Genomic DNA, 13,568 nt, shown 5'->3' on the forward strand with positions numbered 1-13,568 from the left:
ACACAGCACAGTGGGGTCTTATCCGGAGACGAATATTAGGTGACATAGGAATTGCTCACCTTTTCGGGTTGTTTAAACCCACAACTCAAGAGGTCATATGGAAAAGCTGCTGGAGTACTCTCCGACTGGGAACACCCGACGTGAAGACAATGTAGTGGTAGTCTCCCACTCTCACACCACTTCCTCATCTCGCCCCGTCTGTCGGCATCCCCCAAGGTTCAGTTCTTGGACCCATGCTGTTCTCCATTTACACCTTCGGCCTGGGAAAGCTCAGAGTTCCACAGCTTTCAGTATCATCTCTACGCTGATTATACGCAGATCTACCTCTCTGGACCCGACATCACCTCCCTACTAACCAAAATCCCAAAATGTCTGTCTGCTATTTCATCCTTTTTCTCTGCTCGAATTCTAAAACTTAACATTGACAAAACAGAATTCATCATCTTTCCTCTCTCTCATTCAACCCCCCTAACAGATCTATCAAAGTCAATAGCTACGCACTCTTCCCAGTCCCGCATGCTCACTGCCTGGGGGTGTCTCTTGACTCTGCTCTATCCGTCAAGCCACACATCAAAGCCATCTTCATCTCCTGCAACTCAAAAATATTTCCTGGATTAGGACTCTTTCCATGAAGCTGCAAAAACCCTAGTCCATGCTCTTATCTCCCGTTGGGCTACTGTAACCCTCTGCTCTGTGCCCTCCCTTCAAACACTCTCGCACCCCTTCAATCCATTCTAAACTATGCTGCCTGACTAATCCACCTGTCCCCCCGCTACTCCCAGACCTCTCCTCTCTGCCAATCTCTTCACTGGCTTCCAATTGCCCAACAACTCCAGCTAAAAACCCTAACCATGACCATAAAGCCATCCACAACCTGCCTCCTCCTTACATATGTGACGTAGTCTCCTGGCACTTACATGCACGGAATGTCCGATCCTACAAGATCTCCTTCTCTACTACCCTCACCTATTCACACAATTGCATCCAGGATTTCTCCCGTGCATCCCCCATACTCTGGAATGCTCCGTCACAACATGAGTCCCCTACCATGGGAAAGCTTCAAAAGGAACCTGAAGGCCCACGTCTTCCGACAAGCCTACATCTGTCGTAACAATTAGATATAGCACTGGATGACCACCACCACTCTCACCCATCCCTTGCAGACAGACCTCGTGGGCAGGGTCCTCTCGCCTCCTGTACCAGTCTGTGCCTTGTATTGTTTATGATTATTGTGCTTGTCCCTATTATATACACCCCTTTTCACATATAAAGCTCCACGGAAAGAAGAACAACAACAACAACAACAACAACAACAACAACAACAACAACAACAACAACAACAACAAGAACAACAAGAACAAGAAGAAGAACAAGAAGAAGAACAAGAAGAAGAACAAGAAGAAGAACAAGAAGAAGAACAAGAAGAAGAACAAGAAGAAGAACAAGAAGAAGAACAAGAAGAAGAACAAGAAGAAGAACAAGAAGAAGAACAAGAAGAAGAACAAGAAGAAGAACAAGAAGAAGAACAAGAAGAAGAACAAGAAGAAGAACAAGAAGAAGAACAAGAAGAAGAACAAGAAGAAGAACAAGAAGAAGAACAAGAAGAAGAACAAGAAGAACAAGAAGAACAAGAAGAACAAGAAGAACAAGAAGAACAAGAAGAACAAGAAGAACAAGAAGAACAAGAAGAACAAGAAGAACAAGAAGAACAAGAAGAACAAGAAGAACAAGAAGAAGAACAAGAAGAAGAACAAGAAGAAGAACAAGAAGAAGAACAAGAAGAAGAACAAGAAGAAGAACAAGAAGAAGAACAAGAAGAAGAACAAGAAGAAGAACAAGAAGAAGAACAAGAAGAAGAACAAGAAGAAGAACAAGAAGAAGAACAAGAAGAAGAACAAGAAGAACAAGAAGAACAAGAAGAACAAGAAGAACAAGAAGAACAAGAAGAACAAGAAGAACAAGAAGAACAAGAAGAACAAGAAGAACAAGAAGAACAAGAAGAACAAGAAGAACAAGAAGAAGAAGAACAAGAAGAAGAAGAACAAGAAGAAGAAGAACAAGAAGAACAAGAAGAACAAGAAGAACAAGAAGAACAAGAAGAACAAGAAGAACAAGAAGAACAAGAAGAAGAAGAAGAAGAAGAAGAACAAGAAGAAGAAGAAGAAGAAGAAGAAGAACAAGAACAAGAACAAGAACAAGAACAAGAACAAGAACAAGAAGAACAAGAAGAAGAACAAGAACAACAAGAACAATTCTTAATGATAATAATTGTGCGCTGCTGCTAATCCAAGAGGTCCAGGCAGGCACTATGGTAAAATAGTTTATTTGCTACACCGCACACAACCTTGTAGGCTAAGCTGCAAAAAAAGGAGACCACGATGTGTGCTATACACTGTTGACTATATCGTTCATGACTATTGGACTTTTAAAAGGCCAAAGAATAAATGGCGCTATAATAATACCTTGTGTACATACGAAAAGCTGTAAATGACATTACCATGAGAACAGAGCTGTTTATAGAGATCTGGGAGCAGAATTGAAGGTGGAAGTTGAAGAAACCATGACAGTTCCTGTAAAGTTTGAACTTTCAGTAGGTACCAAGCTTTGGAAGACTTCTGCAGAGATTGATGTTGGAGAAGACTTACAAGAAGCTGTACTCCTTTATCAACCTTACAATATAGAAAAGGAAAATCTGGATTAATTTCGCTGAAAGGTCTTTTATAAAAAAACAGTATTAAGAAGCATTTATCTGAAAAGATATAAAAGATAAAATGTGATTACCAGTACGATACCAGTATGGAGGATGGCAAATGTACCTGGTTTGTCACCCGGCAGAGGTGACTCTGAAGGAGCTGAAACCAGCAGTTAGTCAACACGTAGACTTCAGAGGACGTGTCAGCTTCCCGTAGAGCTGCTTCTGCTTCCCGAAGGGTGACCTAAGAATAGAAAATTACCAGATACATGAGCAGATTAAAAAAAAAAAAAAAAAAAAAAAGGTACAGAGCTAGATACATGAGCCACGAAAGCACCATATGCAGGACTGTGGCACCAAAGACAGCAGAGCAACTTCCAGCTTCCAGCCTAAGAGCCAGTGACAGGTCCTCTTTAAAAGGGAATCTGTCAGCAGGTTTTTGCTGCTTCATCTGAGAGCAGCATGTTATAGGCAAAGAGATTCTGAAACTAACCATATTTAACTTAGATTACTGGGTGCAGCCGTTCTCACACGAAGAATTTGGATCAAAGAAAACACCAGAGCTGATTGAGCTTCTCAAGCAATCACTTGCACACAGATAAGAGAAGCACAGTTTTTACTTTTTTTAACCCTTGCAGCATGCTGTTCTCCGCTTACATTACAAAATCCTGCTAACAGATTCCCTTTAAAGAGGGTTTCCATGTAAATTATTATTTTGTTGGTTAGTACTGCACAATGTAATGTAAAGGTATGGCAGCTACTGTCAGCCTCGGATATGTTAATGTGGATCCATGCCGACTTTCTGCTTGTCACATCACCAAAGCGCAGAAGTTTCAGCGATGTCCGAGTAATGTGACAAGTTGTAAGCTAGCGGGGATATAGTAGAATGAGGAAGCTGACAAGAGGGATCAACATACATACAATGGTCAATACAACGCAATTAGATTACGGGTTTTCCAATAAAAATTGTTAACTATGGAGAAGACGAGGGATACAAGAGATAAATATTGCTTGTGCATGCACTTTGTTAACAGAGACATCTTTGATCTAAAAAAGAAGGCAATACTGTAACAGACGTACCTTTGCATACTCTGGGCCCTTCAAATAAAACAGAAGTTTGGTTAAATGACAAAGGGCTCCGGCCTCCCGGATGTGATCACCGATGGAACTGCATAGACGTCTCACAAGCAGAAAGCTCTGTATTGCCTGCACAGGCTGAGAAAACACGATCCGTGATGTTATTGCAATGTATAGAGCGGTGGTGGAGAGAGGATTTGTTACCTTTCCTCTTCCAATTTACAGGAATAACAAAAAAGGTCAAAAAAATAAAATAGTGATTCACCTTTCCCATGAGGCGAAACAGAGATCCCAACAGATGCAGCGAGAACACAGTCTGCTCACTGTTATGGAGAAATGGGATTTCGGGACCTGAGAGCAGAGCTTTCCACAAGTCCAGGGCTTCATCCAAGCCTTTCATGGGTCCTACTCACCCCAAAAAGATTTATCAGAAACAGATAGTAGTATACACAACAAAGGTATGCATTTCCAGAAATTGTAAGAGATTTACCTGCTTCTCCAGCCAGAGTGAAACAGATGCCGTCCCTGGCAGACTGGTCATCCAGGAGCTTATCTTCATAGTTGAGGTCATTGGGTTCGTATTCTATACCCATCCACTGACGTTGGGTAGCTAATTTTTCTTTCCTTTGTTGCTCCTCCAAACCCTGTACATTGCACAGCAATGAGAAAAAAAAAATACGGTACAGGAGTGCATTAAACTTTCAGGTACTAAAAAGTCTGACATCTAACAAAGGCTCAAAAGCTCTTGCATCTGGAGCCTTCCAAGATCAGCGGTCTAGCACTTGCTTCTGGGCTGCTCCTTGTAGCTACATACTGCTCTGGATCAAAATCTAAGGCTGGATTTTCACATTACGTAATCAGGGTGGTAGTGTGCAGCATCACCTGCGATTGTGCCACAGTCCAACTGCAAGTTCCAGCTGCACGTCACACTACCACCCCACAAGTGAGAGCAGCCCGAGCTGGAATCTTTCCTCCATTATATCCACATGGCATATATACAGGAATTATCTTAGGCAGGGGCTACACTGTGCCCTGTGTTATGTGGCATCAGATTTAATGATTTCCTTTGGCACTGCGTTGTGATCTGTGAATTATTGCGACAGTCATAAAAATTTCCAAATGAGTATGATGCCATGTCGCTGGTTGCATGGGACTCACTTGCCATAGATGCAAATTGGATAGAATTGTCTGCAAGCTGTTTTTTTACAGAAATCCATTTTTTTTTTTTTGTTTTGAGAATTGCTGTCACACGAAAAATGTGGCCGTGTAGCCAAAAACCATGGACAGACAGTTCACATACCTCACGCATGTTAGCTTCAAGTGTGCAGATGTACTGCCACAGCAGGGCCTGGGCTTTTATATCCAGCAAATGCTTTTTATCTTCTGAACCTTGCAAAGCAGAATCAAGAAGTCTGAGGCAATTCTGCACAGCATCCAAAGCCGTACTGGAGAGAGTGGAAGGAAAAAAAAATAAAAATAAATAATATCCATATTTTAAAGCACTTCTAGCATTTCAAAAAGTTTTCATGAGTTTGAATGAGGAGTTTTGGTGTTTCAAGGGAATCGGTCACCAGGGGTTTTTAACACCTAATCTGAGAGCAGTATAATGTAGGGGCAGAGATCCTGATTCTAGAGATGTGTCACTTACTGCTGCTTAGTGTAGTTTTCATAAAATCACTGTTTAACGAGCAGTAGATCATTAGAGAACTACTTTGTGTGCTGCAGGTAGTCCAGCATTTTCATGAGCTCTGTATAACTGCAGAGAAAGCATTGAGTTTATCAGAACAACAGCAAACAGCTGAGTAAGTGACATCACTGGAATCAGGGTCTCTGTCTCTACATTATGCTGCTCTCAGATATGGGGGGGGGGGGGGTAGGAGTAAACACCTGGTGACAGATTCCCTTTAAGTTTGAGGTGTACAGTAGCCAGCTGTCAGGGCTGTTGCCTTGCTGAATCAATTCTATTCAATATAATGATTCTATAACCCCACTTTACCATTCAGTCTGCCCAGAATAGTCATGATAACAGAGAACTTGAGCAAGCTCGAGAAGGAAGGTCGGCCGGTGATCGGCGAGGCTGCTTTCTTCAGCGCAGAGTTCAAGGAGGTCACAGATTGTATTGTAGCGCTCCTGTCCGGTGTCACCATGGACAGATTTATAACCCTTCAACTCTTCTGCCAGGAGAGAAACCATCAATTCAGGATCCAAAGGGTTATCTACAAGTCCATCTTTCAAGGTACTGACAAAGAGGAAAAATAAAACAACAGACGATTTATATAAAGGCAGAGAGTAGAGCTCAATAATATTAAAAAACAGTAAAGTTATGCCGGATAGATGGAGATCAATGGAAATGGCAGCCAATATCTCAGATGGCGCACACATACGTAAACATGTAACATACGGGCACATTTTGCCTAGTAAATCTCTCCTCTATATTGCTTTATCATCTCACTCACTGCAGACGTAGATCTTCATCTCCATTCTTCGCACTATCAATTTTAATCTTGACCCATTGGGAAACCGGCTCAGCCATCTGCTGAGAGACTTGAGAACGTAAGGCTCGTAGCCAAAGAGTGACGGCTTCCAGGCCGAGGGCGGTGAGCCCGGCCTTCCGGCAGCTCTCCACGTGCAGCTTAAAGCAGCGGTGAATCTGGGAACACAAGATCACATGCAGAAAATCTTATACAGAGAAGTGTAAACTAAAAACTACTCTATATTTAATGTCGAGTATCCAACAAAATCTATGGGGGGAGTTCAAACAAAAAAATAATGAAAAAAAATATCACTGACAACACACATTGTTAAACAGGTTATCCCACAAATCGAGTACATATGAACCAATAGATCTTGGAATAAAACCTGTGCTGAGAATCTGTGCCCCTGCTATGTAATGTGTAATGGCTGTGTCTGACCGTACAGGTACATGGTCTGATATTACTTCCTCCCCTGCCCAGGGGATAGGTATACAAACATTACAGCATGGGATCATAGCTTCTAGGAGAATCAACAGGAAAGTAGGAATGAAGCCCAGAGCAATATAGTTGAAAACAAAAAAGAGAATTTTGTTACTTACCGTAAATTCTTTTTCTTATAGTTCCGTATTGGGAGACCCAGACAATGGGTGTATAGCTTCTGCCTCCGGAGGACACACAAAGTACTACACTCAAACGTGTAGCTCCTCCCTCTGAGCTTATACACCCCCTGAAGAACCAGATCTAGCCAGTTTAGTGCAAAAGCTGAAGGAGAATAGCCACCAACAAGTAAAAACAGAGCCAGAACCGGAACAACCGGAGACTCTGTCCACGACAACAGCCGGTGATAACACGCGGAACAAGAAATTGCCAACAGGCAACAGGGAGGGTGCTGGGTCTCCCAAAACTGAACTATAAGAAAAAGAATTTACGGTAAGTAACAAAATTCTCTTTCTTTATCGTTCCTATGGGAGACCCAGACAATGGGACGTCTCAAAGCAGTCCCTGGGTGGAAATAAACAGAAAAAACTAGGATGTAGGCGGAGCCTAACTTCACAAATGGGCGACAGCCGCCTGAAGGATGCATCTGCCCAAGCTCGCATCTGCCGAAGCATGAGCATGCACTTGGTAGTGCTTCGAAAAGGTATGCAGGCTAGTCCAAGTGGCAGCCTGACAGACTTTTTGAGCCGTAGCCTGGTGCCTGAAAGCCCAAGAGGCACAGACAGCTCTGGTCGAGTGTGCCTTGATCCCCGGCGGGGGAGGCACCTGAGAACACTGGTAGGCATCCGAAATGGTCGATCTGATCCAACGGGCTAAGGTCGGCTTAGAAGCAGAGAGGCCCTTACGCCGCCCTGTGGTTAGCACAAAAGAAGGGAATTTTGTTACTTACCGTAAATTCCTTTTCTTCTAGCTCCTATTGGGAGACCCAGACGATTGGGTGTATAGCTACTGCCTCCGGAGGCCACACAAAGCACTACACTAAAAAGTGTAAGGCCCCTCCCCTTCTGGCTATACACCTCCCGTGGGATCACGGGTTGCTCAGTTTTAGTGCTAAAGCAAGAAGGAGGAAAGCCAATAACTGGTTTAAACAAATTCACTCCAAGTAACATCGGAGAACTGAAAACCGTTCAACATGAACAACATGTGTACCCGAAAAAAACAAAAATCCCGAAGGACAACAGGGCGGGTGCTCGGTCTCCCAATAAGAGCTAGAAGAAAAGGAATTTACGGTAAGTAACAAAATTCCCTTCTTCTTCGGCGCTCCATTGGGAGACCCAGACGATTGGGACGTCCAAAAGCAGTCCCTGGGTGGGTAAAGAAATACCTCATGTTAGAGCTGCAAAGACAGCCCTCCCCTACGGGGAGGCAACTGCCGCCTGCAGGACTGTTCTACCTAGGCTGGCGTCCGCCGAAGCATAGGTATGCACCTGATAATGTTTGGTGAAAGTGTGCAGACTCGACCAGGTAGCTGCCTGGCACACCTGTTGAGCCGTAGCCTGGTGTCGTAATGCCCAGGACGCACCCACGGCTCTGGTTGAGTGGGCCTTTAGCCCTGAAGGAACCGGAAGCCCAGCAGAACGGTAGGCTTCAAGAATTGGTTCTTTGATCCATCGAGCCAGGGTGGCTTTGGAAGCCTGCGACCCTTTGCGCTTACCAGTGACAAGGACAAAGAGTGCATCGGAGCGGCGCAGGGGCGCCGTGCGGGAAATGTAGATTCTGAGTGCTCTCACCAGATCTAACAAATGTAAATCCTTCTCATACCGATGAACTGCATGAGGACAAAAGGAAGGCAAGGAGATATCCTGATTTAGATGAAAAGAGGATACCACCTTAGGGAGAAACTCCTGAATGGGGCGCAGCACTACCTTGTCCTGGTGGAAGACCAGGAAAGGAGCCTTGGATGACAGCGCTGCTAGCTCAGACACTCTCCGAAGAGATGTGATCGCTACCAGAAAAGCCACTTTCTGTGATAGTCGAGAAAGTGAAACATCCCTCAGAGGCTCGAAGGGCGGCTTCTGGAGGGCAACTAGTACCCTGTTCAGATCCCATGGATCTAACGGCCGCTTGTATGGGGGTACGATATGACAGACCCCCTGCAGGAACGTGCGCACCTTAGAAAGTCGTGCTAGACGCTTCTGAAAAAAGACGGATAGCGCCGAGACTTGCCCTTTAAAGGGAGCCGAGCGACAAACCTTTTTCTAACCCAGATTGCAGGAAAGAAAGAAAAGTAGGCAATGCAAATGGCCAGGGAGACACTCCCTGAGCAGAGCACCAGGATAAGAATATCTTCCACGTTCTGTGGTAGATCTTAGCAGACGTGGGTTTCCTAGCCTGTCTCATAGTGGCAACGACCCCTTGGGATAATCCTGAAGACGCTAGGATCCAGGACTCAATGGCCACACAGTCAGGTTCAGGGCCGCAGAATTCCGATGGAAAAACGGCCCTTGGGACAATAAGTCTGGTCGGTCTGGTAGTGCCCACGGTTGGCCGACCGTGAGATGCCACAGATCCGGGTACCACGACCTCCTCGGCCAGTCTGGGGCGACGAGTATGACGCGGCTGCAATCGGATCTGATCTTGCGTAGCACTCTGGGCAAGAGTGCCAGAGGTGGAAACACATAAGGGAGCCGGAACTGCGACCAATCTTGCACCAAGGCGTCTACCGCCAGAGCTCTTTGATCGCGAGACCGCGCCATGAAGGTCGGGACCTTGTTGTTGTGCCGAGACGCCATTAGGTCGACATCCGGCACCCCCCAGCGGTGACAGATTTCCTGTAACACGTCTGGGTGAAGGGACCACTCCCCTGCGTCCATACCCTGGCGACTGAGGAAGTCTGCTTCCCAGTTTTCCACGCCCGGGATGTGAACCGCGGATATGGTGGATGCTCTGTCCTCCACCCACATCAGAATCCGCCGGACTTCCTGGAAGGCTTGCCGACTGCGTGTCCCTCCTTGGTGGTTGATGTATGCCACCGCTGTGGAGTTGTCCGACTGAATTCGGATCTGCTTTCCTTCCAGCCACTGCTGGAAGGCTAGTAGGGCCAGATACACTGCCCTGATTTCCAGAACATTGATCTGAAGGGTGGACTCCTGCTGAGTCCACGTACCCTGAGCCCTGTGGTGGAGAAAAACTGCTCCCCACCCTGATAGACTCGCGTCCGTCGTGACTACTGCCCAGGATGGGGGTAGGAAGGATCTTCCCTGTGATAAAGAGGTGGGAAGAAGCCACCACTGCAAAGAGTCCTTGGTCGTCTGGGAAAGGGAGACTTCCCTGTCCAGGGATGTTGACTTCCCGTCCCATTGGCGGAGAATGTCCCACTGAAGTGGGCGCAGATGAAACTGCGCAAACGGGACTGCCTCCATTGCTGCCACCATCTTCCCTAGGAAGTGCATGAGGCGCCTTAAGGGGTGCGACTGACCTTGAAGGAGAGACTGCACCCCTGTCTGTAGTGACCGCTGCTTGTCCAGCGGAAGCTTCACTATCGCTGAGAGAGTATGAAACTCCATGCCAAGATACGTTAGTGATTGGGTCGGTGACAGATTGGACTTTGAAAAGTTGATGATCCACCCTAAAGTCTGGAGAGTCTCCAGCGCAACATTCAGGCTGAGTTGGCATGCCTCTTGAGAGGGTGCTTTGACAAGCAGATCGTCTAAGTAAGGGATCACCGAGTGTCCCTGAGAGTGCAAGATTGCTACCACTGCCGCCATGACCTTGGTGAAAACCCGTGGGGCTGTCGCCAGACCAAATGGCAGAGCTACGAATTGTAGATGGTCGTCTCCTATCACGAAACGTAGAAAGCGTTGGTGCTCTGCAGCAATCGGCACGTGGAGATAAGCATCTTTGATGTCTATTGATGCAAGGAAATCTCCTTGAGACATTGAGGCAATGACGGAGCGGAGGGATTCCATCAGGAACCGCCTGGCGTTCACATGCTTGTTGAGCAGTTTTAGGTCCAGAACAGGACGGAATGAGCCGTCCTTTTTTGGCACCACAAAGAGATTGGAGTAAAAACCTTGCCCTTGTTCCTGAAGAGGAACAGGGATCACCACTCCTTCTGCTCTTAGAGAGCCCACCGCCTGCAGAAGGGCATCTGCTCGGTCGGGATGTGGGGAAGTTCTGAAGAACCGAGGTGGAGGACGAGAACTGAACTCTATCCTGTACCCGTGAGACAAAATGTCTGTTACCCACCGGTCCTTGACCTGTGGCAGCCAAATGTCGCAAAAGCGGGAGAGCCTGCCACCGACCGAGGATGCGGAGAGAGGAGGCCGAAAGTCATGAGGCAGCCGGCTTGGAAGCGGTTCCTCCGGTTGCTTTCTTGGGGCGTGAGTGAGCCCGCCAGGCATCTGAGCTCCTTTGCTCCTTCTGAGTCCCTTTGGACGAGGAGAATTGGGGCTTGCCCGAGCCTCGAAAGGACCGAAACCTCGACTGCCACTTCCTCTGTTGAGGTTTGCTTGATCTGGGCTGGGGTAAGGAGGAGTCCTTACCCTTGGACTGTTTAATGATTTCAGCCAATTGCTCACCAAACAGTCTGTCTCCAGATAGCGGCAAGCTGGTTAAACATTTCTTGGAAGCAGAATCTGCTTTCCATTCCTTTAACCACAAGGCTCTGCGCAAAACCACAGAGTTGGCGGACGCCATTGAGGTACGGCTCGTAGAGTCCAGTACCGCATTGATAGCGTATGTCGCAAACGCAGACATTTGCGTAGTTAAGGACGCCACTTGCGGCACTGCTGGACGTATGATAGAGTCCACCTGTGCCAGACCAGCGGAAATAGCTTGGAGTGCCCACACGGCCGCGAATGCTGGAGCAAACGACGCGCCGATAGCTTCATAGACAGATTTCAACCATAGGTCCATCTGTCTGTCATTGGCATCTTTAAGTGAAGCCCCATCCTCCACTGCAACTATGGATCTAGCCGCAAGCCTGGATATTGGGGGATCCACCTTTAGACACTGGGTCCAGCGTTTGACCACGTCAGGGGGAAAGGGATAACGTGTATCCTTAAGACGTTTGGAGAAACGCTTGTCTGGATAAGCATGATGTTTCTGGACTGATTCTCTGAAGTCAGAGTGGTCCAGAAAAGTACTCAATTTACGCTTGGGATACCGAAAATGGAACTTCTCCTGCTGTGCAGCTGCCTCCTCTGCTGAAGGGGCTGGGGGAGAAATATCCAACAGTCTATTGATGGCCGCTATAAGGTCATTTACCATTGCGTCACCATCAGGGGTATCTAGATTGAGAGCGGTGTCAGGATTAGACTCCTGATCACCCACCTCTGTCTCCTCATACAGAGACTCTTCTCGTTGAGACCCTGACCAGTGTGATGACGTCGAGGGTCTTTCCCAGCGAGCCCGCTTAGGCTGCCTGGGACTGTCATCCGAGTCAGAGTCTTCAGCCTGTGATGCCTGGGACCCCCTTGAAGTACGGATTAGTTCCAACTGAGGGGGACCGGGGAGCATAGACACAGCAGTGTCCATGGTCTGAGTAACTGGCCTGGACTGCAAGGTCTCCAGGATTTTTGTCATAGTCACAGACATCTTATCAGCAAAAATTGCAAATTCTGTCCCCGTCACCGGGGCAGGGTTCACAGGCGTCTCTGCCTGGGCCACTACCACCATAGACTCTGGCTGCCGAAGTGGCACAGGGATTGAACATTGCACACAATGGGGGTCATTGGAACCTGCCGGTAGATCAGCCCCACATGCGACACAAGCAGTGCATACCGCCTGTGCCTTGGCACCCTTGCGTTTTGCGGATGACATGTTGTCGTCTCCTCAGCAATATAGGGTATAAGCCAAGAAGCGACCGTACAGTGCAATATAAATATATATGGTACAGGGAAAAAGTGCACCAAATAACACTGTGGCACTAGTGGGGCCAGCACTTATGTGCAGCTTACCGCCCGCATAAACGCGGGTGTGTGGTCGCCAGAGCCCCTTGTCTGAGTCCCACAGAGCCTGTGTCCGTTCTCCAGCCAGACTGCATGCAGGAATGGCTGCCGGCGTCCTGTGGAGAGGGGCGGGCCCTGGGCGTGTTCAGACCAAGAGCGGGAAACTTGCGTCCCCACTGTGCCCAGTGAGAGGGCTGGAGTATGTAAATAAGACTCCAGCCCTCGGCGCTGACTATAGAACAGCGTCTCTCCCTTTCCCTGATTGACAGGGTGGGGGCGGGAACGAAGCGGAGCTAGGCCGCAAAAGCCGGGGACTAGATTTATGAGCGCTGCCGCCGTAAAAGCGCGGTCAGCGCGAGTCCCCGGCGCACTACAAGTCCCAGCCGCGCCGCCGCTCCCGGAGCGGTCGGCGCGGTAGTTCCCAACACATAAAATCACTCAGCTAAGCTGCAGTGACTCTAACCCGAGCGCGCGGCGCTACTGCCCCCGGCGCACTAGCACACCCAGCAAGTCTGGAGTGTGCGTGGCCTGTCTGTGCGGGGACACAGAGTACCTGAATGTTGCAGGGCCTTGTCCCTGACGGTACTCAGCTCCTCCAGCAGGGTCTCTGGGTCTGTGGATGGAGCCCGGCCTCAGGGTTTGGGGGCCGGTAAGATCCCACTTCCACAGAGCCCCTTAGGGGGATGTGGAAGGAAAGCAGCATGTGGGCTCCAGCCTCCGTACCCGCAATGGGTACCTCAACCTTAACAAACCGCAAGTGGGGTGAGAAGGGAGCATGCTGGGGACCCTATATGGGCCCTCTTTTCTTCCATCCGATATAGTCAGCAGCTGCTGCTGACTAAACAGTGGAGCTATGCGTGGATGTCTGACCTCCTTCGCACAAAGCTTGAAAACTGAGCAACCCGTGATCCCACGGGAGGTGTATAGCCAGAAGGG

General features: G+C 47.8%; 1 protein-coding gene across 1 annotated transcript in view; it reads right to left on the reverse strand.

The window, feature by feature from the left end:
- ESPL1 (extra spindle pole bodies like 1, separase) overlaps positions 1-13,568 on the reverse strand; it is a 196,879-nt gene that overhangs the window by 119,159 nt on the left and 64,152 nt on the right. Inside the window, exons 7-14 of the mRNA XM_075337218.1 lie at positions 6,226-6,419; positions 5,766-6,008; positions 5,070-5,214; positions 4,260-4,413; positions 4,035-4,174; positions 3,773-3,907; positions 2,817-2,936; positions 2,498-2,669 (exon numbers count right to left, since the gene is read on the reverse strand). Of these exons, the coding sequence (XP_075193333.1) occupies positions 2,498-2,669; positions 2,817-2,936; positions 3,773-3,907; positions 4,035-4,174; positions 4,260-4,413; positions 5,070-5,214; positions 5,766-6,008; positions 6,226-6,419 (1,303 nt within the window). The remainder of the gene's footprint in view (positions 1-2,497; positions 2,670-2,816; positions 2,937-3,772; positions 3,908-4,034; positions 4,175-4,259; positions 4,414-5,069; positions 5,215-5,765; positions 6,009-6,225; positions 6,420-13,568) is intronic.

Source organism: Anomaloglossus baeobatrachus, chromosome 2, assembly GCF_048569485.1.
Source record: "Anomaloglossus baeobatrachus isolate aAnoBae1 chromosome 2, aAnoBae1.hap1, whole genome shotgun sequence".
NCBI lineage: Eukaryota > Metazoa > Chordata > Amphibia > Anura > Aromobatidae > Anomaloglossus > Anomaloglossus baeobatrachus.